The sequence below is a fragment of the Chlorocebus sabaeus genome, chromosome 20 (assembly GCF_047675955.1).
Source record: "Chlorocebus sabaeus isolate Y175 chromosome 20, mChlSab1.0.hap1, whole genome shotgun sequence".
NCBI classification, from domain to species: domain Eukaryota; kingdom Metazoa; phylum Chordata; class Mammalia; order Primates; family Cercopithecidae; genus Chlorocebus; species Chlorocebus sabaeus.
Window position 1 is genome coordinate 91,369,028 of NC_132923.1, and position 22,480 is coordinate 91,391,507.

General features: G+C 47.9%; 2 protein-coding genes across 2 annotated transcripts; one reads left to right on the plus strand and one right to left on the minus strand.

The window, feature by feature from the left end:
- Positions 1–613: 613 nt before the first annotated feature.
- PRDX1 (peroxiredoxin 1) lies at positions 614–11,414 on the plus strand. The gene is made up of 6 exons (XM_007978955.3): positions 614–757; positions 3,718–3,836; positions 6,921–7,074; positions 7,719–7,841; positions 8,078–8,208; positions 11,047–11,414. Exons 2-6 carry the CDS (start codon positions 3,731–3,733, stop codon positions 11,130–11,132), a joined length of 600 nt encoding a protein of 199 aa, XP_007977146.1. The 5' UTR covers positions 614–757; positions 3,718–3,730; the 3' UTR covers positions 11,133–11,414.
- Positions 11,216–22,414, minus strand: MMACHC (metabolism of cobalamin associated C). The gene is made up of 4 exons (XM_007978956.3): positions 22,228–22,414; positions 14,702–14,896; positions 13,900–14,052; positions 11,216–13,457 (listed from the first exon to the last, which is right to left on the minus strand). Exons 1-4 carry the CDS (start codon positions 22,306–22,308, stop codon positions 13,038–13,040), a joined length of 849 nt encoding a protein of 282 aa, XP_007977147.1. The 5' UTR covers positions 22,309–22,414; the 3' UTR covers positions 11,216–13,037.
- Between the last annotated feature and the right edge of the window lie 66 nt (positions 22,415–22,480).

Consider the following 22,480-nt stretch of genomic DNA (forward strand, 5'->3'; position numbering starts at 1 on the left):
TGTCATCAGGAAGTGTCTGAGGCCTTTTGCCTTACTGTGTAGGTCTGGCTAATGTGTAATATTTTGACTCAAGATTGTAAAGTCAAGTTATTCATCCGGGGAAAGGATGGTCGTGTAGCTGAATCAGCGTCCTAAACTGAACTTTGGCATAAGTTTAGGAGTCCTGATATTTTATTTTGCTTTACAACAGAAAGCAGCAACCCTGTAATCAAAGAGAACAATGAAGGAAGCTATCTAACCCATGAGGGTTACTGAGGATCTGCGCTGGGGTTAAGGCTGCTTAACTTAAGAAATATTCGGACAGACAGTTCTCATGGCTTGGTGTGGTTAGACGTGGTCCTCCGTGGGCAGCAGCTAGGACGCTTACTCCGGTTTGGGCATTAAGGGCACAGTGCGTAGTGGTCCTGGAAGTAAAGAGAATCCTGGTTTTCCGCAGAGACCTTGGATTAACCTAAGCGTTTGGGTTTGGGAGCGGCCACAAGAGCGCCTCACTCCAGCCTCAGCCATCCGCAGCAGGGAGAGGTATTAGTATTTCCGCGCCCGCCCCCACGAGGAAAAGCGCCGAGTCATTCCGGTGGGGCGCGCCGGGAGAGGCTCGGGCCACATCCCCCTCCTCTTTCTCCTCCTCCAGAACCCCCGGTCCGCTCCGACTCTCGCGAGAGCCCTACTGGCTATAAAGGCAGCGCCCCGGGCGGATTTTGCGCGTTTTGTTCTTCCCTGCGTTGGTGGTTTGTTTCTGTGACTTGTGTTAAGACTGGTGAGTGTGGGCAGGGCGGCCTCTGCGGAGTGAGGCGCGGCGCGCCTTTCTTGCCTGTTGCCTCTTCCTCCTCCTGTCCGGGCTCGCCCGCCCTTGGGTGGGGGTACTGTGATGCGTGAGGCGGCCGGGGGAGACCCGGAGCCCGAGACTGCCTGAGCGCTACGCGCACCCCTCTCGGCCCCCCACGTAGGTGCGGGGACGTGGTTGAACCCCAAGGCTAGCATGGACTCGAGTCGAGTCGTCCCCCGGCAACTTGAGCACGTGGCGCGGCGTCTGGGCGGGCTGGTGGTGGGGTCTCCAAGACTAGCCTCCTGCCGGGCGGGGTGGGTTCGGGAAGCTTCTGGAATGGACCTGTATCCGGACTCGTGGCTGTAGAAGACAGCCTGTATTTTTGTCCATCTTGTGATAGGGTAAATGCTGTTCCGGGTCCTGAGCCTTGACTAGCTGCGGAGCTTCGGGTACCCTTTCCCCGTCTTTATTTTCCTGTACGTGGAATGGAGTTAGTGATGAGCCCAAATGTCCCTGCTGAAGCACTCTTTCTGCTGGTACTTTACGCAGTGCTGGGGAGGGACAGGGGCACCTGAAGTGGGGTTTAGGGGTGTGGCCCTCGGCACTGGGCAGATCCCCTGAAGGGGCCCGGCGCCGGCCTGAAGCAGCCTTTACCCCGAATTGGTTGGGTTTGGTACTTGAGGGCCACCTGGGAAAGTAGGATGGGACGAGAAGGCCATTTGGGGACACCAAGTTGCAGCATGCATTAGTTTTTGGTTTTTGTTTTTTGTCGTTAAAGGTGTTAAGGACTTTTTAAAAAACAGTTTTTAAAGAACTTTAGGACTTGGAAAAACTGTTAGACTGCGGCTCAGTGGGTTAAAACTGTGTTTTTTGAGACAGTCTCGCTCTGTCGGCCAGGCTGGAGTAGCAGTGGTGTGGTCTTGGCTTACTGCGACAACCTCTGTCTGCCGAACTCAAGCAATTCTCCTCCCTCAGTCTCGCGAGTAGCTGGAATTACAGGCGTGTGCCACCAAGCCCCGGCAAATTTTTGCTGTTTTTTTTTTGTTTTGTTTTTTGTTTTGGAGATGGAGTCTCGCTTTGTCGCCCAGGCTGGAGTGCAGTGGTGCGATCTCGGCTCACTGCAAGCGCGGGTTCACGCCTTTCTCCTGCCTTAGCCTCCTGAGTAGCTGGGACTGCAGACGCCGGTCACCACGCCCGGCTAATTTTTTTTTTTTTTTTTTTGTAGTTTTAGTAGAGACGGGGTTTCACCATGTTGGCCAGGCCTGTCGCGAACTTTTTTTTGGTTTTTTGAGACGGAGTCTTGCTGTGTCTCCCAGGCTGGAGTGCAGTGGCGGGATCTCGGCTCACTGCAGCCTCCACCTCCCGGTTTCAAGTGATTCTCCTGCCTCAGCCTCCGGAGTAGCTGGGACTACAGGCGCGTGCCACCACACCCGGCTAACTTTTTGTATTTTTGTTAGAGACGGGGTTTAACTATGTTGGCCGGGCTGTTCTCGAACTCTGACTTGAGGTGATCTGCCTGTCTGGGCTACCAAAGTGCTGGCATTACAGGCCGAGATCTCGATGCTTATCTTGGTGTTGATCTTGGTTGCTGCGCAACCTTCCTTTTCAGTAGTAAATTGATTCTTGTTCTACTTCTTTTCGCCCTGGGATATTAGCCCAGAAGTCAGGAACCCATTTGTGAAGGGACTTCTAGGGCTTACACAATACCTAAAGATTTGAAATTAAGCAGACGCCAATATCTTGGTCTTCCCGCCCCCCCCACCCGCTTTTTTTTTTCTTCACTGTATGGCCCAGAGTGAAAAGTCTCACTCTGTCGCCCAGGCTGGAGTGCAGTGGTGTGATCTAGCCTTACTGCAACCTCTGCCTCCTGGGTTCAAGTGATTCACCTGCTTCAGCAGCCTCCTGAGTAGTTGCGATTACAGGCATGCACCACCACTCCCGGCTAATTTTTGTATTTTTAGTAGAGACAGGGTTTCACCATGTTGGCCAGACTGGTCTTGAACTCCTGACTTTGTGATCTGCCTGCCTCTTGAACTCCTGACCTTGTGATCTGCCTGCCTCGGCCTTCGGAAGTGCTGGGATTACAGGTGTGAGCCACCACACCCAGTGGTCTTGCCTCTAAAAGTTGGACTGGCTGGAAGGGGTGCGGTGGCTCACACCTGTAATCCCAGCATTTTGGGAGGCTGAGTTGGGCGATCACCTGAGGCGAGGAGTTCGAGACCAGCCTGACCAACATGGAGAAACCCTTTCTCTAATAAAACTACAAAAAAACTAGCCGGGTGTAGTGGCTATTGCCTGTAATCCCAGATACTCTGGACGCTGAGGCAGGAGAATCACTTGAACCCTAGAGGTGGAGGTTGCGGTGAGCCAAGATAGCGCCATTGCACTCCAGCCTGGGCCCCAAGAGCGAAACTCCGTCCAAAAAAAATAAAACAAGTTGTGTTAGTTATAGGTCGTGTGCTGTCTTGGACAAAGCTACCTGGAGAAAAGTCAAATATGCTTCTGACGTTATTAAGGCAGGTGGAGGCACAGTAATGGGAAAGGTCAACATGACTTTATGAGCCAAACAAAAGTGTTTGTGGCATTGTGCATTTGGATTCCGGTTTGAGTCTCTTCACCTGCCTCCCTCTCTGCCTCTGTATAATGAATAAGATGCCACTGCACTAATTATGGTTCAGAAAGAGTGAGAGGTTATCTTAGTATATAAAGAAATTGCCTTGTCATTTTTAAATGAAAACAAAGGCTGAGATTCAGAGACTTGTTTTGTTTCAAAAGCTCTGATTGTGACCCTTGACTGCTGGCCTGAGCTTCTTACTAAAATAACATTTAATGTATTCAGGGACACTGGACAATGCCTTGATTGTTCTACAGCTAAGTCTCTTAAGTAGGTGAAGGCTGCTGGTTATCTAGAAAATTAAGGCTTGTTTCTAATTAATTTCTGTTATTTCTAGCTGATATAGGAAGATGTCTTCAGGAAATGCTAAAATTGGGTACCCTGCCCCCAATTTCAAAGCCACAGCTGTTATGCCAGATGGTCAGTTTAAAGATATCAGCCTGTCTGACTACAAAGGTAAGAGAATTTACACTGGGCTCATTGAGATGGAGTTATTTTATATTCTAGGGATGGCTTGTTAGATTTGTGTCAGTGTTATGTTTGACTGTAAAACGTTTTGTCTCCTAGAAAGAAGTATTTAGGTTGTTACCTTCATGTTGAAGTAGTGATTATCAAGTGATTACAGGGTATATATCCTAGGACCAAACCACTTCTGGAGAAACCACATGCTTCATTATGTCTGGACATACTAGCTCAATTATCTTTTTAGTATTCCTCCTCTATTTTCTTTATTTATTTTTATTTTTGAGACAGGGTCTCATTTTGTCACCCAGGCTGGAGTGCAGTGGTGCAGTCATGGCTCACTGCAGCCTCTATCTCTCTGGACTCAGGCGATCCTCCCACCTCAGCCTCCCAAGTAGCTGGGACTGTAGGGGCATGCCACCATGCCCGGCTAATTTTTGTGTTTTTTGTAGAGATGGGCACCATCTCCAACTCTTGGGCTCAAGCCCTCTACCTGCCCCAGCCTTTCAAAGTGCTGGGATAACAGGTGTGAGCTACTGCATCTGGCCCTCCTCTATTTTATTATTGGAGAAATTCGCATTATCTCTTGTTATAAGAGACATTCTACATTTAAAGTCTCAGCACTCACTCAACTCTTTGGAGCTGTGACACTGCTTGTTCATTTGGGTCGCATATATATTACAGCTGTTAATAATACTAAGCTGGAGCCGGGCGCGGTGGCTCAAGCCTGTAATCCCAGCACTTTGGGAGGCCGAGACTGGCGGATCACGAGGTCAGGAGATTGAGACCATCCTGGCTAACACGGTGAAACCCTGTCTCTACTAAAAAATACAAAAAACTAGCCGGGCGAGGTGGCGGGCGCCTGTAGTCCCAGCTACTTGGGAGGCTGAGGCAGGAGAATGGCGTAAACCCGGGAGGCGGAGCTTGCAGTGAGCTGAGATCCGGCCACTGCACTCCAGCCTGGGCGACAGAGCGAGACTCCGTCTCAAAACAAAACAAAACAAAACAAAAAAATAATACTAAGCTGAGGGCTAGGCACTTTCCCTTGCCTGTTTTGACCCCAGAGGAGAGTTGATATTACAGATGGAACAACTCTCCTTTCTGTTGTCATAGTTTCATGCAGACACTTGGCAAGTTCTGTTGAGGCTCCTCCTTCCTTTACCTTGTAGTCCCAGAGCAGCTGGATCTCCTGGGACAGTTGAGGATATAGATTCCTTAGAATGCAAACCTGAAACTCAGGTGTCAAGTGTCCTTTTCTCAGTGGTGTAGCATCAGTTTCTGAAGTTAGTTTTTGGTAGAACATTTGACTAGGTTTCCTGATATAATCACAGTTTGTTGATGGGCTTCTCCTAGCAAACAAGGTAAGTTGCACCGTAGGGAGGTGACCTTGGCCCAGGAGTATAAGCAGGAGGTCTAGGAGGAAGCTGCTCTCTGCCCTCCAGGGTTTGACCTGCTGAAGCCCCATGGTGCTTGTTAGGCAAAGCCCTGCAGGGGTTGTTTAGATGAGTTAGTTTCCAGTGATACTGCAAAGTGGTAATGTCTAAAAGGGCTGCTTGTTTGACTTTTTTTTTTTGAGATGGAATTTTGCTCTTGTTGCACAGGCTGTAGTGCAGTGGCATGGTCTTGGGTCACTGCGACCTCCATCTCCCCAGTTCAAGTGATTCTCCTGGCTCAGCCTCCTGAGTAGCTGGGATTTCAGGCCCCCGCTATCACGCCCAGCTAATTTTTGTATTTTTAGTAGAGATACGTTTCACCATGTTGGTCAGGCTGGTCTTGAACTCCTGACCTCAGGTGATCCACCTGCCTCGGCCTACCAAAATGCTGGGATTACAGACATGAGCCACCATGCCAGGCTGAGCCACCACACCCAGCCTGTTTGACTTTGCAAACATTGCTGCTACCTGGAAATGAGTGAATATTTGGAATTGTTCTAGTATTTAAGCCTGGTAGGTGTGGTGAAAAGGCTAGGCTGCCTGACCAGTTTGAAGATCTGTTATTTCAGTGGTTAATCCCAGTGACTTCATTAAAATTGCAGCTAGAAGTTCTGTTACTCACTAGTACTTTTGTCTTTTCTCTGTCTCTCTCTGTGTATATGTATATATGTATTTTTTGTTGTTTTGAGACCGTCTTGCTCTGTTGCCCAGGCTGGCCTCAAACTCCTGGGGTCAAGGGATCCTCCCACTTCAGCCTCCCAAGTAGCTGGGACTGCAAGCACGCACCACTGTGCCTGGCTTAAAATTTTTCCTGTCCTGTCAGGCACGTTAGGAACACATGTGATCACTTAAACCATGCTTGTTCCATTACTATGGTTCATCACGGGAGAAGTGCAAAGGCTCTGACTTCTTTTTTTTTTTTTTTTTGAGACGGAGTCTTGCTCTGTTGCCCGGGCTGGAGTGCAGTGGCCGGATCTCAGCTCACTGCAAGCTCCGCCTCCCGGGTTTACGCCATTCTCCTGCCTCAGCCTCCCGAGTAGCGGGGACTACAGGCGCCCGCCACCTCGCCCGGCTAGTTTTTTGTGTTTTTAGTAGAGACGGGGTTTCACTGTGTTAGCCAGGATGGTCTCGATCTCCTGACCTCGTGATCCGCCAGTCTCGGCCTCCCAAAGTGCTGGGATTACAGGCTTGAGCCACCGCGCCCGGCCCTGACTTCTTATTGGTGTCTTATCTCTACAGCAGAGGAGTGCTGCAATTCAGCTTCTCTGGGCACTGTTTGTTAAGCATTGGTATTAGGCCATGCTTATAAGTGCATCCTTGCTTTTGCTATCTTTGGAGAACTTGGTGTTTATGCTAATTTTAGCCACTCAGAAAAGATCAAAATTAGACTGAACAGTGTTTATTCTGTGGTTGGCAGCTAAGAATATGGAGGCAGGAGAATAAAGCATGGGATTGGAAGTTTCTTTCATTCAGGTTTTCCTAATGCACCAGGTTCTAAAAGTAGCTACTAGGAGACATCTATATCGAGCATCTTGGCATTTAGTGGTTATTGTGTCAGCCATCAACTTGCTTCTTTTTGTATAGGAAAATATAAAGCAAGGAAGTCTGTGTCAAATGCTAACCATGACTCCTGTTTTTCCCCCAGGAAAATATGTTGTGTTCTTCTTTTATCCTCTTGACTTCACCTTTGTGTGCCCTACGGAGATCATCGCTTTCAGTGATAGGGCAGAAGAATTTAAGAAACTCAACTGCCAAGTGATTGGTGCTTCTGTGGATTCTCACTTCTGTCATCTAGCGTGGTAAATCTCTTGGTTCATTTGGCATGTGAACTTTTTTTTTATTTTTTGAGATGGAGTCTCGCTCTGTCGCCCAGGCTAGAGGGCAGTGGTGTGATCTTGGCTCACTGCAAGCTCCGCCTCCTGGGTTCACGCCATTCTCCTGCCTCAGCCTCCAGAGTAGCTGGGACTATGGGTGCCCACCACTAGCCCGGCTAATTTTTTGTATTTTTAGTAGAGATGGGGTTTCACCGTGTTAGCCAGGATGGTCTCGATCTCCTGACCTCATGATGTGCCCGCCTTGGCCTCCCAAAGTGCTGGGATTACAGGCGTGAGCCACCGCGCCTGGCCGCATGTGAACTTTTAAAACAGCAACTGGGAAGCTTTGGCAATAGACTTTCAAGTATTGGCTTCTCATGGAAGAAGTGCAAAGTGTGACTTTCTCTTACTGCTCTCATGACCTGGCAGCAGAGAAGCAGCAGCTTCAGTTGCAGTTGAGTGTACCCTAGTAACCTACCTTAACTGTTTTCAGCATTCACTTTATTGCTGGAAAAGGAAAAAAACAGTTTTTTTGGAAAGTTAGATTAGGAATATGGGAAAGGGGGAAAGAGGAATAGGTACAGTTAAGTCAAGAGTTTGAATGTAACTGTGTTTGCCTTTTGCCGTAGGATCAACACACCTAAGAAACAAGGAGGACTGGGACCCATGAACATTCCTTTGGTATCAGACCCGAAGCGCACCATTGCTCAGGATTATGGGGTCTTAAAGGCTGATGAAGGCATTTCATTCAGGTATGTCATCAGGACAAGTACCCAGTTGGCTGAAAGCCTTTTATTTGGAGAAATCTAGAGCCCTGATCTGTAGAGACTCCTTCATCATTTCATTCCTTTATGCAGGGGCCTTCTCATTAAGGCCAGGCCAGTATGAATGTGGAGACCAGTCCATTTCCTTGAGATTTCAAGCTTCTGTATTCTAACAAAGCACATCTTTAAACCTGTATTGCTTTTCCTTTCATCTCTTTTCCCAGGGGCCTCTTTATCATTGATGATAAGGGTATTCTTCGGCAGATCACTGTAAATGACCTCCCTGTCGGCCGCTCTGTGGATGAGACTTTGAGACTAGTTCAGGCTTTCCAGTTCACTGACAAACATGGGGAAGGTAAGCCATCTGTCTGATAAAAGGATAACAGAGTGGTGGTAGAATGGGAAAGATAGTAGGAACAGAAGCTACCAAATAAGAAAAGGGGTATTTCTCTTCAAGATACTGAAGCCCCTGGATTACAGTGTGTGAGGGTGAGGGTAATGGAAAAGCTTGGGAAGGAGAATATAAAGACTTTTTATTCGAAGTGTACATACTGCTCTCTTCTGCTCTGCTCATTTAGAATCAGTCACTCCTAAAGATCTAACTTAATGTAGGATGATCTCACAGATGTATTAGGGCAAAACAAAATGGTTGGGAATCACATCTAGAGATGAAGCACGCCATTTTAAAAATAACTTTGTTGAGAGAAGAGGTTAATCCATATAGTTCATATTTGTATTTATTTATTTATTTATTTAACAGAGTCTTGCTCTGTTGCCCAGGCTAGAGTGCAGTGGCGCAGTCTTGGCTCACTGCGACCTCCACCTCCCATGAGCCATCGCGCCCAGCCCAGACTAGCTTTCTAAGGCCCGTTTTAGTTCTGATCTTGTGGTTTAAAGAAAGTGAAGTTACTAGAGTCTGGATTAGTGGTGTATGTTTGGGAAGACCCAAAGGTGCTAGTTTGGCTAGCACCAAGTAATCTTTTTACAGGGATTACTTTTTAATCCCTGTAAGAGTCTGATTATATAGGGATCAGTGAGCACTGATAACCAGGAGGTACCCTTTTCAGAAGGATGTGTGGGCAGTTAGCCTGGACAGATAACACATGGCTCAGCTGACACCTGCTGAGACTGCCCCCTTGTGGGAGATGAGGTTCAGCATTAAGAAGGAGCCGGCAGTGGCAAAGTAGGCCCTTTAACTGGGCTTTCCTGGGAACCTACATATAGGTTAATCTCCCAAACACAAGCTTTCATGACTCAGAAGCTTGCTTCTTCAGACTCTGTTGGTCTCTTCTGCTTCCCATCCCACTGGAACATGTACAGCTTCTTAAATAGGCACCATTTAAGAGCCTATGAATGCCAAACACTATATATATATATATATATATTTTTTTTTTTTTTTTGAGACAGAATCTTGTTTTGTTGCCCAGACTGGAGTGCAGTGGTGTGATCTCGGCTTACTGCGGCTGCCACCTCCTGGGTTCAAGCGATTCTCTAGCATCAGCTTCCTGAGTAGCTAGGACTACAGGGGCCCACCACCATGCCCCACTAATTTTTGTATGTTTTGTAGAGATGCGATTTTGCCATGTTGACCAGGCTGGTCTCAGAACTCCTGAGCTCAAGCTCAAGCAGTCCTCCGCCTTGGCCTCCCAAAGCACTGGGATTATAGGCATGAACTACTGTGCCTGGCTGCCAAACACTTTTTTTTTTTGAGATGGAGTCTCGCACTGTCATCCGGCCTAGAGTGCAGTGGTGTGATCTCAGCTCACTGCAACCTCTGCCTCAAGCAATTCTCCTGCCTCAGCCTCCCGAGTACCTGGGATTACAGGCGCTCACCACCACGCCCAGCTAATTTTTTATATTTTTAGTAGAGACGGGGTTTCATTATGTTGGCCAGGCTGGTATTTATTTGCTTTTATGCTGTTCTTTCCAACTTGTTTATCTTTAGGACCTGTATCGTAACCCTTTGATATCACTAAAGCCAATAACTAACAATCAGATGGAGATTTTAGGAAAATAATGGCAGCTGGTCCTTCTATTTAGCTCTTGTTCCATCTGTACCTTATGCCTAGAGAGCTGTTTGTAGAGTCTTGATATCTGAGGTTATGATATCCTTGGACCAAAGAGGGGCCTCCCTATGTCTCATTTGAGCAATTGAGACTCTTGCTGCTCCTGCTGGACTTTGATTACATGTCTCGTAGAATATGACAGCACATGGCAGTGGAAAAATCAGGCCAGGTGCAGTGGCTCACGCCTGTAATCCTAGCACTTTGGGAGGCTGAGGCAGGCAGATCACCTGAGGTCAGGAGTTTGAGATCAGCTGGCCAACATCGTGAAACCCCATCTCTACTAAAAATACAAAAATTAGCCGGGTGTGGTGGCGGGCGCCTGTAATCCCAGCTATTTGGGAGGCTGATGCAGGAGAATCGCTTGAACCTGGGAGACCAAGGTTGCAGAGACAGAGGTGGGGATCATACCACTGCACTCTAGCCTGGGCAACACAGCGAGACTCCATCTCAAAAAAAGAAAAAGAAAAATCAGAGATTAGTCCCCTTGCCTCACTTTCTTCAGGCTAGCCTGAGACACATTCTTAGGCATTGTCAGGAAAAGGTTGAAGGCTGTGCTTTCTCTATACATTCATGAAAAATCTCAGACTTTGCCTTTTGCTTACCGAGGGGTAGATGGCAGTTACTTAATGAAACAAGCAGGGGCTTCTATTAAGTTCTTGATCCTGTATAAGGTTCAGGCTTTGGTAGAGTTAGAAGAATGCTGAGAAGGCAGACTGAGGTTGCTGCCTTCAGAGTTCTGAAGGGCTGTCAGAGGGAAACAGTTTAGTGTTAAGGGTTTACATAGTTCTATGTGTATCATTTATTTAGCTTTTTTTTTTTCCCTTAAGGACTGGAGAGTGTTGGCAAATCATTTAAACTTGCCTTTTTTGTGAAAAATTTAAATTTTAAGTGCTACATGAATAAATTAGGCATAATAGTATCTTAAGGCTGTGGTGATGATTATATAGTGTTTGTAAAATAGTTAGGTTACACTAAAAGGCTGAATGATCTTAGACCGATTGCAGGGGTAGGTTTCCTGGTATCTGAGTGTTCAGGCTCTTTAGGGTGCAGAACTGGTTTTGTCCATAGGAGAATGGTGGTGCATACCATTGAGAAGGTTATTAATTAGTGATACCTTTCTTTTGCAGTGTGCCCTGCTGGCTGGAAACCTGGTAGTGATACCATCAAGCCTGATGTCCAAAAGAGCAAAGAATATTTCTCCAAGCAGAAGTGAGCGCTGGGCTGTTTTAGTGCCAGGCTGCAGTGGGCAGCTATGAGAACAAAACCTCTTTTGTATTTTTTTTTTTTCCCCATGAGTAAAACACAAGACTTCAGATTCAGCCGAATTGTGGTCTGTTACAAGGCAGGCCTTTCCTACATGGGGTGGAGAGACCAGCCTTTCTTCCTTTGGTAGGAATGGCCTGAGTTGGTGGTGTGGGCAGTCCACTGGTTTGTATGATGTATCAGTAGAGCAACCCATTAATATTTTGTAGTCTGTATTAAACCTGAACTGAGACCTTGATGAGTCTTTATTTTAGGAGGTATATTACTAGCTTTTGATTTTAAGAGGAATTTACTCTGCTTTCCCTGTTTAGGGGAAAATGAGAGCTGCCTCTAAATCGGGATTATATTGACACAGGTAGACACAGGGAATGGAACTGAATGAACCCAAGGTGTTAACATTTTGTTTCACTACACGAGGGAGAAGAATAAGCCCTGCTATAGTGTTGACCGGAGCATGGCGACTTACGCCACAGGCTGGGTTGCCAGTTAGTCTCGGTGTGACTACCTGGACACACTATTCAAAGGGCTGCATGGGAACCAGAAACTTGGCCTCTTCTGATAAATGCCTGGTACCTGCTATGTAAAAGAGAGTTGGAGGTTTCTGTTTCTTTTGAACTGGCAGAAAGAGGAAGAAAGAAAGGGCTGGTGGCCTTGGGTAGGGCTTTCAGTAGTTGTACAGTACTGGGCAATTCTTAGCCTTCCCTGGGTTCTAGCCTTGATTAGAGATAGTCTTTTTTAGTGTCACTATGTTGCCCAGACTGGTTCTGAACTCCTCGCCTCAAGTGGTCCTCCGCCTCAGCCTCCCAAAATGGTGGGATTAGAGGTGAGAGCCACAGTGCCTGGCCAAAGCCCGTTTTGATCCTCATTCATATGTCATTGTCCTTAGAGAGGTTGTCAGCTGGGAAAAGTTATTCTGGGCCCTTGAGGCCAGGGTAGATTGAGAACTGAGGATACTTCTATGTGTCATGTGATACCATTCCAGCCACTTGTCTTCCTCAATTACTCCAACCTGGCCAGCCCTCTAGAACCCAGACTACACCCATGAGCAGCAGTACAGAATTCCCAGGGCCTTTGGTAACAGCCAACATAAAGTTTACTGTATGTCAGGTACTTTCCAAAGTGCTGTACACGTGTTTATTCAGTTCCTACGTGAGGTAGGTATTTTTCTTTTTTTGAGACAGTCTCACACTGTCGCCTAGGCTAGAGTGCAGCTGTGCAATCTCGGCTCACTGCAACCTTTGCCTCCCTGGTTCAAATGATTCTCCTTAGGCCTGCGCCACCATGCCTGGCTAACTATATTTTTAGTAGAGACGGGGTTTCACCATATTGGCCAGGCTGGTCTCAAACTGACCTCATAATTCACTTGCCTCAGCCTCCCAAAGTGCTGGGATTACAGGCGTGAGCCACCATGCCCTGTAATGACATTGGGGGCACTGCTTAGAAATGGGAACAGATTAAGAGTCTTGGCTGAGCGCCAACAAATTAGCCAGGTGTGGTGGCAGGCACCTGTTGTTCCAGCTACTCGGGAGGCTGAGGCAGAGAACTGCTTGAACCCAGGAGTCAGAGGTTGCAGTGAGCGGAGATTGCGCCACTGCACTCCAGCCTAGGTGACAAGAGTGAGACTGTCTTAAAAAAAAAAAAAAAAAAAAATGCATTTGAAGGCAGATGGGAATTCTGGTTCCCTGGCCTTTATCTTGGCCAAATTTAACTTCCTTGAGCCTTGTTACCTTCATGGAACATCTCTGTGATATTATCAAAAATAGTAATCTTGTACTCAAAACCTTTTCCTTTGCCAAAGCCAATTAAGTCCTAGGCAAGTACCTCCATAAATCAGGGTCTACATGGGAGAAAGGTATCAAGGGCCAGGGGATGCAGGTGGTGAGACCCTGGGGCTGAGCCAGCTCCGGGCTCTGCTGGGATTCCCAGGCTTCTTGGGGGTGTGTGTGGTAAAAGGAAAGTCTGGGGAGGGAGAACTAGGCTTCTCTGAGGGCTGAACCAAGCCCAGCAGGGCCAATCGTTGGGCAGGCGGAGTGGAGAAGTAGGCCTTCTGCTCTTCTGAGTAGCGCTCCTGGGGTGTCACAGCATCCCGGTAAGTCCAGTCTCGCCAGTGGAAATTGAAGCCTTCGAGTAGGGCGATACGGGCAGCTCTTGTAGGTACACAGTCATGAGGTTTTCTGGGTGGCAGATCTGGCACCTCTATCCCTGGCAGCAGCACTACCCCTCGGATGGCAAACCAGCCCCCAAATCGGGGGTGTATGCACACACCTGATATGTGCTGGGGAGAGGGTGAAGAAAAGCAAGGTCACGGAGGTCCCCTTGGCAGCAAGTCCAACTGGCATCATTGCAAGCTAGGCCTGTTCATTTATTTCCCACTCAGTGTACGCTGACTACATAAACTTCTGTCCCTTTCTTGGCAAACCCTTTCATAAACTATTCTGAGCACAAGGAAGGGCTTGGGCTTACCCAGTCTCACCACTATTCTGAACACTGCTGTGCCCCCTCTATCCTAAGATGGTTCTGCAGACTGGTTTTCTGATCTCACAAGTCCCCAGTCAGACAATCACATGTGACAGGACTGCCCCCCTGTCCAGGACAAAGCTTATTTGTTCTGGGTTGTGTCAAACAAATCCATCCAGGGAAGGCTGAGGAACGTGGGACTTGGTAGGGAGAGGCCTTTACCAGTCTGTCTCAATCTCTATTTACATTTTCCCTCTCACCTGGTTCCCCCATGGGTCAGCCTCCACATCTTGTCGTTGGTAGTAGTAAGCAGCCCCTGCCACATGGGCTGCTGTCTGGGCCAGGATCTTGGGGCGTCGGTTGGGGTGCACTTCGTAGTCAGCAATGACTTCTATCTGCAGCTCTGGGAGGCTCTGGAACAGTGGACAAGATAGAAGGTACTGTCAGCATTAGGGGAGTTACGACCTTATCCTAGGGAGCCCTAGTTTGTGAACATGGTCCTGTCCTCAGAAAGGAAAACATGACCTTAACTTGGGAGGCTCCAGTGTGGACATAGTTGTAGTTATTTCCAGAAGTGCCCATGTTTGAAGGGAAATACACAAGTCCTGGTGTGGAGGAAGGCATGGCCAGCTTTGGGGAGATCCAGTGGGTGTGTACATAGTTATGTGTATATGTGAGTGTGTGTTGGGAGAATATTGTTCTGTCCTCAAAAGGACAGCATAAAGCTTGCAGGTCTAGGGCAAAGCAACACCTGGGGAATGTTGGACTCATTCCTATTCCACTTGGAGGCCAAGGAAAACCTGGTCTGAGGTTCATGTAGTTGCCCATCAGTGTGGGGTGAGAGAGACTGATTACACACTGGGGTACTGGTAGAGGAGGGTGGTGGAACTTGGGTGTGTGAGAAGGCAGAATGAGGAAAGAGCACAGAATGTCAAGCCTGACTTTAGGCCATCATTTCACCTTTGAAGTGGCTCCTAGCCCTAGGTCTAGATCCTGCATTGAGCCTGGAGGAACTGGAGGCAGCTGTGGCTTTGGGAGGTGGGGGAAAACAGCCTTCCTCACCTCTCTAACACGGCCCAGATGGTAGGCCACACACTGGTCCACTGGGTCGGTCAGCATTCGGAGGTGGCAGCTCTGCAAGAAGGGCTTGAGGGCCTGGTCAAACATGGCAGGTGTGCTGAGTACCAGGAAGGCCAGGGTAGGTCCTGGCAGCAGTAGTTGGAAGGCTGGAGGCAAGAGTTCATTGTACCATGCCACCTGAAACAGAAAGTTCAGGCCAGGCTGGAGAGGGCCAGTCTAGGCCTTAGCCTGGCCCACACCTTAACCTTCAGGCCTCCCACTTTTGCCCCAGCCTCCAGCTCACTCATTCAGTTAATTTTCACTGATGCTATGTGATTTATTTTTACCAGCAACTCAACTGAATTTGACAGGGAATTAATTATTTTTTGAGACAGAGTCTTGCTCTGTCACCCAGGATGGAGTGCAGTGGTGTGATCTTGGCCCACTGCAACTTCGGTCTCTCAGATTTCAAGTGATTATCTTGCCTCAGCCTCCCAAGCAGCTGGGATTACAGACGTGCACCACCACGCCTGGCTATTTTTTGTATTTTTAGTAAAGACGGCGTTTCGCCATGTTGGCCAGGTTGGTCTCGAACTCTTGGCCTCACTAGGACCCACCTGCCTCAGCCTTCCAAAGTGCTGGGATTATATAGGCGTGAGCCACCAAGCGTGGCCCAGGGAATTATTTATTTATTTATTGAAGGACTGACTGATAACAAATAATTCAGGCCTCATCCAACTAACAAATGAACCAATGAAAATGAAAAACCCCGCTGGGCGTGGTGGCTCACAGCTATAATCCCAGCACTTTGGGAGGCTGAGGCAGGTGGATCACCTGAGGTCTGGAGACCAGCCTGGCCAACATGGTGAAACCCTGCCTCTACTAGAAATACAAAAATTAGACAAGCATGGTGGCGCTCGCCTGTAATCCCAGCTACTCAGGAGGCTGAGGCAGGAGAATCGCTTGAACCTGGGAGGCAGAGGTTGCAGTGAGACAAGATCGTGCCACTGCACTCCAGCCTGGGTGACAGAGTGAGACCCCGCCTCAAATAATAATAAAAGAAAATGAAAACCCAGGAATGAGGCCCCACAGAGCAGAGTTCCTAAATCCATAACTGACTGAGGTGCGTGAGGGCACAGGAACAGTCAAAGTGGCTGTCAATGCACTTGTCCTCCAAGTTCAACACCTTGAAGGTATTCTAAGACAAAAGCAAGATTGGAGATTTCTCAAAGCAGAATCAACATATGATGCTATAACAGTTGTTCAGAAAAATATTGTTAATCTGGAGAAGCATGTTGCTGCAGCCAAGCCTGAGAGGGAGAAAACCACCTGAACCCTCAATGCTGTTCATGCCACAGCCCAACTCATCCTCAAATGACACAAAACGATGTGGTTCCACCAGTCTCTTCCCAACCAGCACTTCTTTACCCTTTTGATATGTCGCCAGGGGAAACTATCAGCAGCAGCAAGCTACATCTCCGCTGAAGATCAAGGGGTTATAATAGATGAAAACTTCACTATGTCCAGAGCATCTCCATACAGACAGATCAAAGACAACACCATAGTTCCAGGCTATGTAACCCTAACTCTAGAGATGAATTTGGAGAGAACAGGCAGTTTCTTTTTTTTTTTTTTTTTTTTTTTGAGACGGAGTCTCGCTCTGTTGCCCAGGCTGGAGTGCAGGGGCGTGATCTTGGCTCCCTGCAACCTCTGCCTCCCGGGTTCAAGTGATTCTCCTGCCTCAGTCTCCCGAGTAGCTGGGACTACAGGTGCGTGCCACCACGCCCAGCTAATTTTTGTATTTTTAAGAGAGACGGGGTTTCACCATGTTGGCCAGGATGGTCTCGATCTCCTGACCTCATGATCCACCTGCCTTGGCCTCCCAAAGTGCTGGGATTACAGGCATAAGCCACCGTGCCCAGCCCAGGCAGTTTCTTAAAATACTGTTTTTAGGCTGGGCATGGTGGCTCACACCTGCAATCCCAGCACTTTGGGAGGCTGAGGCAGGAGGACTGCTTGGGGCCGAGAGTTTGAGACCAGCCTGGGCAACAGAGCAAGAACTTGTCTTTATTTTTTTATTTTAATTAATTAATTTTTTTTTAGATGGAGTCTCACTCTGTTGCCAGGCTGGAGTGCAGTGGTGCAGCCTCAGCTCATTGCAACCTCCACCTCCCAGGATTCAAGTGATTCTCCGGTCTCAGCCTCCCGAGTTGCTGGGACTATAGGCGTGCGCCACTACGCCCAGCTAATTTTTGTATTTTTTAGTAGAGATGGGGTTTCACCATGTTGGCCAGGATGGTCTCGATCGCTTGACCTCATGATCCACCTGCATCGGCCTCCCAAAGTGCTGGGATTATAGGCGTGAGTCACTGCACCTGGCGAGAACCTGTCTTTAAAAACAAAGCCCCCCCCACCCTTTTAAAAAAATGTATACAGTCTCACTGTCACCCACTGTCACTGCTAGGGTGCAGTGGCATGATGTTGGCTCACTGCAACCTCTGCCTCCTGGGTTCAAGTGATTCTTGTGCCTCAGCCTCCCAAGTAGCTGGGATTATGGGCGTGTGCTACCAGGCCTAGCTAATTTTTTGTATTTTTAGAAGAGACAGGGCTTCGCCATGTTGGCCAGGCTGGTCTGGAACTCCTGGCCTCAACTGATCTGCCCACCTTGGCCTCCCAAAGTGCTAGGATTACAGGCGTGAGCTTCCACGCCAGGCCAAAAAAACCATTTTTATCAGTTGATGAACTGACGCTACCAAAGAGGCTAGAAACATACTTAACCTCTGACTTGAGCCCATCAGGGGTTTTCCTGCTTTTTTTTTTTTTTTTTTTTTTGAGACAGTCTTGCCCTGTCACCTAGGCTAGAGTGCAGTGAGGTGATCACAGCTCACTGCAGCCTCAACCTCCCTCCCTCAGGCAATCATCCCACCTCAGCCTCCCGAGTGGCTGGAACCACAGGTGTGAACCACCACACCTGGCTGGCTAATTAAAACAAAAAAATAATTTGTTGTAGAGACAGGGTCTCCCTATGTTGCCCAGGATGGGATTTTCCTGCTTTTGACAGACTTTCTTGTTACCACGCTCAACACCCCTAACAGGAATCTTGTATTTGTTTTTTTTTTTTTTTTGAGATGGAATTTTGCTTTTGTTCCCCAGGCTGGAGTTTGTGGTGCAATCTTGGCTCACTGCAACCTCCGCCTCCTGGGTTCAAGATATGTCTGATCCAGTTTTGTTTTGTTTTTGAGACAGTCTTTCTCTGTTGCCCAGGCTGGAGTGCAGTGGTGCCATTTCAGCTCACTGAAACCTCCACCTCCTAGGTTCAAGCGATTCTCCTGCCTCAGCCTCCCGAGTAGCTGGGATTACAGGTGTCTGCCAGCATGCCTGGCTCATTTTCTGTATTTTTAGTTGAGACGGGGTTTCGTCACGTTGGTGAGGCTGGTCTTGAACTCCTGACCTCAGATGGTCCACCCGCCTCCACCTCCCTAAAGTGCTGGGATTACAGGCATGAGCCACCGTGCCTGGCCAGCAAGCTTATGTTTTTGAGGTTGACCAATCAGCAAAGCAAATATGTGATTAATGCAAACTTTATTTTCAGTTTTAGGACACACAATATTTGCTTTTGTCCACTTGGCCTGGACATCCAAGAAATTGGATTCACCTGTAACACACTGTCTACACCCACATTCACACACTGAACATGGAGAAGAACTGTCACAAGAAGCCTGAACTAAAGACCTGTAACATAACCTGCAATGAACTTGCTAAATCACATAGTTGTGGAGGTTGCCGCTGTTCACACGAAGTGCTATGGATATACCTGCATCACTTACTGGGGATTTCTGACTCATAGTGCAGAACACTTGACACAGGTCTACACAGGCTACCTGGGGTTGTGCATTACTGGGACAGAGTGGAATGACCATTACTCGTTTGATTGTAGCTGGTTTTACTGCTGTAACAGATAAGTGAAGTCTGTGTCGGTGCTCAACTCATAATGTGACTGTTGTGGTTAGGTCTCTTCCCCCTCGTGTCTACTATAGGTTCATGTATTATATGACAAGGAACTTAGAATAGAGAGGCAGAAATCCCAGCTACTCAGGAGGCTGAGGCAGGAGAATTGCTTGAACCCGGGAGGCAGAGGTTGCAGTGAGCCGAGATGGCGCCACTGCACTCCAGCCGGGGCAACAGAGTGAGACTCCATCTCAAAAAAAAGGAAGAAAGGCAGAGAGTTATTGAGTTATTATTATTATTATTATTATTATTATTTTTTTTTTTTTTGAGACGGTGTCTGGCTCTGTCACCCAGGCTGGAGTGCAGTGGCCGGATCTCTGCTCACCGCAAGCTCCTCCTCCCGGGTTTACGCCATTCTCCTGCCTCAGCCTCCGGAGTAGCTGGGACTACAGGCGCCTGCCACCTCGCCCAGCTAGTTTTTTGTACTTTTTAGTAGAGACGGGGTTTCACCGTGTTAGCCAGGATGGTCTCGATCTCCTGACCTCGTGATCCGCCCGTCTCGGCCTCCCAAAGTGCTGGGATTACAGGCTTGAGCCACCGCGCCCGGCCTATTATTATTATTATTATTATTGAGATGGAGTTTCGCTCATTTGCCCAGGCGGGAGTGCAATGGTGCAATCTCGGCTCACCACAATCCCCACCTCCCAGGCTCAAACAATTCTCCTGTCTCAGCCTCCTGAGAGCCGGGATTACAGGTGCACACCACCACGCCCAGCTAATTTTCTATTTTTAGTAGAGACGGGATATCACCATGTTGGCCAGGCTGGTCTTGAACTCCTGACCTCCAGTAATTCACTCACCTTGGCCTCCCAAAGTGCTGGGATTACAGGTGAGAGCCACCACGCCTGGCCACAGAAAGTTCTAATAGGCAGAATCAACTAAGAACAGCAGAAATGACTGTACTATAGCTAGTGCAATGACAGGGTCAGATGGGGTCCTCTGAAATTAGAAAAGGCTTCCCTGTGGCTGGGCACGGTGGCTCATGCCTGTAATCCCAGCACTCTGAGAGGCCGAGGTGGCAGATCACCTGAGGTTGGGAGTTGAAGACCAGCCTGACCAACATGGAGAAACTCTGTCTCTACTAAAAAAAATACAAAATTAGCCGGGTGTGTTGGTGCATGTCTGTAATCCCAGCTACTCTGGAGGCTAAGGCAGGAGAATCACTTGAACCTGGGAGGCAGAAGTTGCGGTGAGCTGAGATCGCACCATTGCACTCCAGCCTGGGCAACAAGAGCAAAACTCCGTCTCAAAAAAAAAAAAAAAAAAGAAAAGAAAAGAAAAGGGTTTCTTGGATGCTAAGTCTTGAAGGCTAGAAAATCAACTGGTCAATGTCAGGTTGATGTGGGGAGGAGAATCTGGTGTGCATTTATTATTTATATTTCACCAAAAAAGACATAAACTCCCTGGTATGTATTTTAAAAAGAGGTCACAGACTGAGTGCGGTGACTCATGCATGTAATCCCAGTGCTTTACATGCATGGGAGGATCACTTGAGGACAGGAATCAAGACCAGCCAGGGCAACAAAGTGAGACACTGAGTTTTGGTGCATGCCTGGAGTCAGTTACTTGGGAGACTGAAGTGGGAGGATCACTTGAGCCCAGGAGTTTGAGGCTGCAGTGAGCTATGATTGCACCACTGCACTCCAGCCTGGAGGACAGAGTGAGACTTTGTCTCTAAATAAATAAAGAATAAAATAAACAGAAGTCACAGCATAAGCAAACACACTGGCAGAAAATTCCTGGGCATATTTGAAAATTGTCTAGCTTGGTGGCAGTGAAGGGTCCGTAGAGGGAATCAGAGGGAGAGAAGGCTGGAGAGATCAATAGGAGTGAGATTTTGATTGGCTTTGAATATTTAAAGAATATGGATTTAATTTGGTGATAGTGAAGAGCCACTGATGATTTAAGAAGTAAACTAGCATGATCAGTTTTAGATCAAACTGGCTGCAGTGTAGAGGAGGGACTGGAGGTAAAATGACAGCAAGGAGGTTATTACAGTAATCCAAGTGAGAAATGGTGGCCTGAACCACAGCATAGACGGGTGGAATAGAAGGGAATAGACTTGGGAGATTCAGTAGACAGTCTTATAGGATGTGGGGGTAGAGAGGTGAGAGGTAGGAGCCTAGGGTGACTGGCAGGGCTGCAGTTGGCTTTGTTCAGTACAAAAACTCCTAATACCCAGGTCTACTCAACTTGCCAGATAGGTATTTTCACTCTTCCACATACCTGCCATCCACTGAAACAGTGTCTCAAAGAGTTAAAGGTTGATCTGCAACAAATAGCTTTTGTTTTCTCAAAAACCCAGTGTCATAATATTGGCTTCTAGCACATCAGGCATCAAGCCCTTTTACTTGGTAACACCACACCACTATCTCCACACTTTTACTCAAGCTTTTTCTGATATTTGGGATGTACATAACCCTCCTTCCTTCCAATCTATCTTTTCATATATAGCTCAATTCCATTTTTTCTGGCAAGACCAGTCTCAAGCTAGACCCAACCTACTTCTCCCTCTATATCCTCTCCCAGGTCTGCTGTGAGTCACTCGGTGGAAGGAATGGGAAGTGGGTAGTCTCTTAAGCATCAGGCAGAGGGCTCAAGCTGAGTTGATTTAGCTTTGTAACTTAACTGCTCAGTGCACAGGGCACTGATGTTGGGAAATATAACTGTGTAAATGGGGGTCGGGGTGGGTGCTGAGATTGCTGTGCCAGGCGAGTGTACAAAGTTTCATTACCCAGTCCAGCACTGATGACTGGAAATATCATGAATTATCCTTCTGTTGGTAGAGGGAACAAACCAGCCAATTGTTTGCCTGTTCATCACCAGGAATGCCGTCCCTCTTCAGCTGACCTAAATCATAGCTATGCAAACCTTCTGGGCTTTGACCTCTCCTAAATCCTTTAGGAAGTTTCAAGGTGACTCTGCCTCACAGGTCCCTTTCTTCTTGTAAATTATATAGGTGACAATCTGAGCCACACACATTACAGGTCATATGGTGTCTCCTGTTAACCAATCCGGCATTATACTATAAAAGGACAAACATGGGACAACTTTTTTTTTTTTTTTTTTTTTTTGAGACGACTTTCGCTGGTTGCTCAGGCTGGAGTGCAATGGTACAATCTCGGCTCACTGCAACCTCCGCCTCATGGGTTCAAGCGATTTTCCTGCCTCGGCCTCCCCAGTAGCTGGGATTACAGGCATGCACCAATATGCCCGGCTAATTTTGTATTTTTAGCAGAGATGGGGTTTCACCATGTTGGCCAGACTGGTCTCGAACTCCTCACCTCAGGTGATCCGCCTGCCTCTGCTTCCCAAAGTGCTGGGATTACAGGTGTGAGCCACCACGCCCGGCCTCGACCACTATCTTTTTAACCCAAGCCCCCACTGAAACCCTGTCCCTGTTGTCACATGGACACTGGGCTGCAGGAACACAGGAGGAGCAGAGGCTCCCGAGGCCTCACGCCAGTTGCAACGAAGCCAATCATATATCTCGCCTAGAGCAGCAGGAGGGATAAACTAACCTGGAAGGGGTAAACCTCGAAGCCAAAAGGACATAGCGTGTCCTCGATTTTCTGCTTCAGCTCTGCGACTTTCGGCTCCATGGCGCACGTTACACGCTGAGCTTGCCGGGGAATGAAGTCTCAAGGACAATTGGGCCGTTACGTTTTGAGTCAACTTCGACTCCATTTCCCAGGTAGGAAACGGGTAAAATAGCGGGACAGTGCGCGATGCATCTTGGGATGCGTAGTTTGTTCGATCCCTGGAGACAGCTAC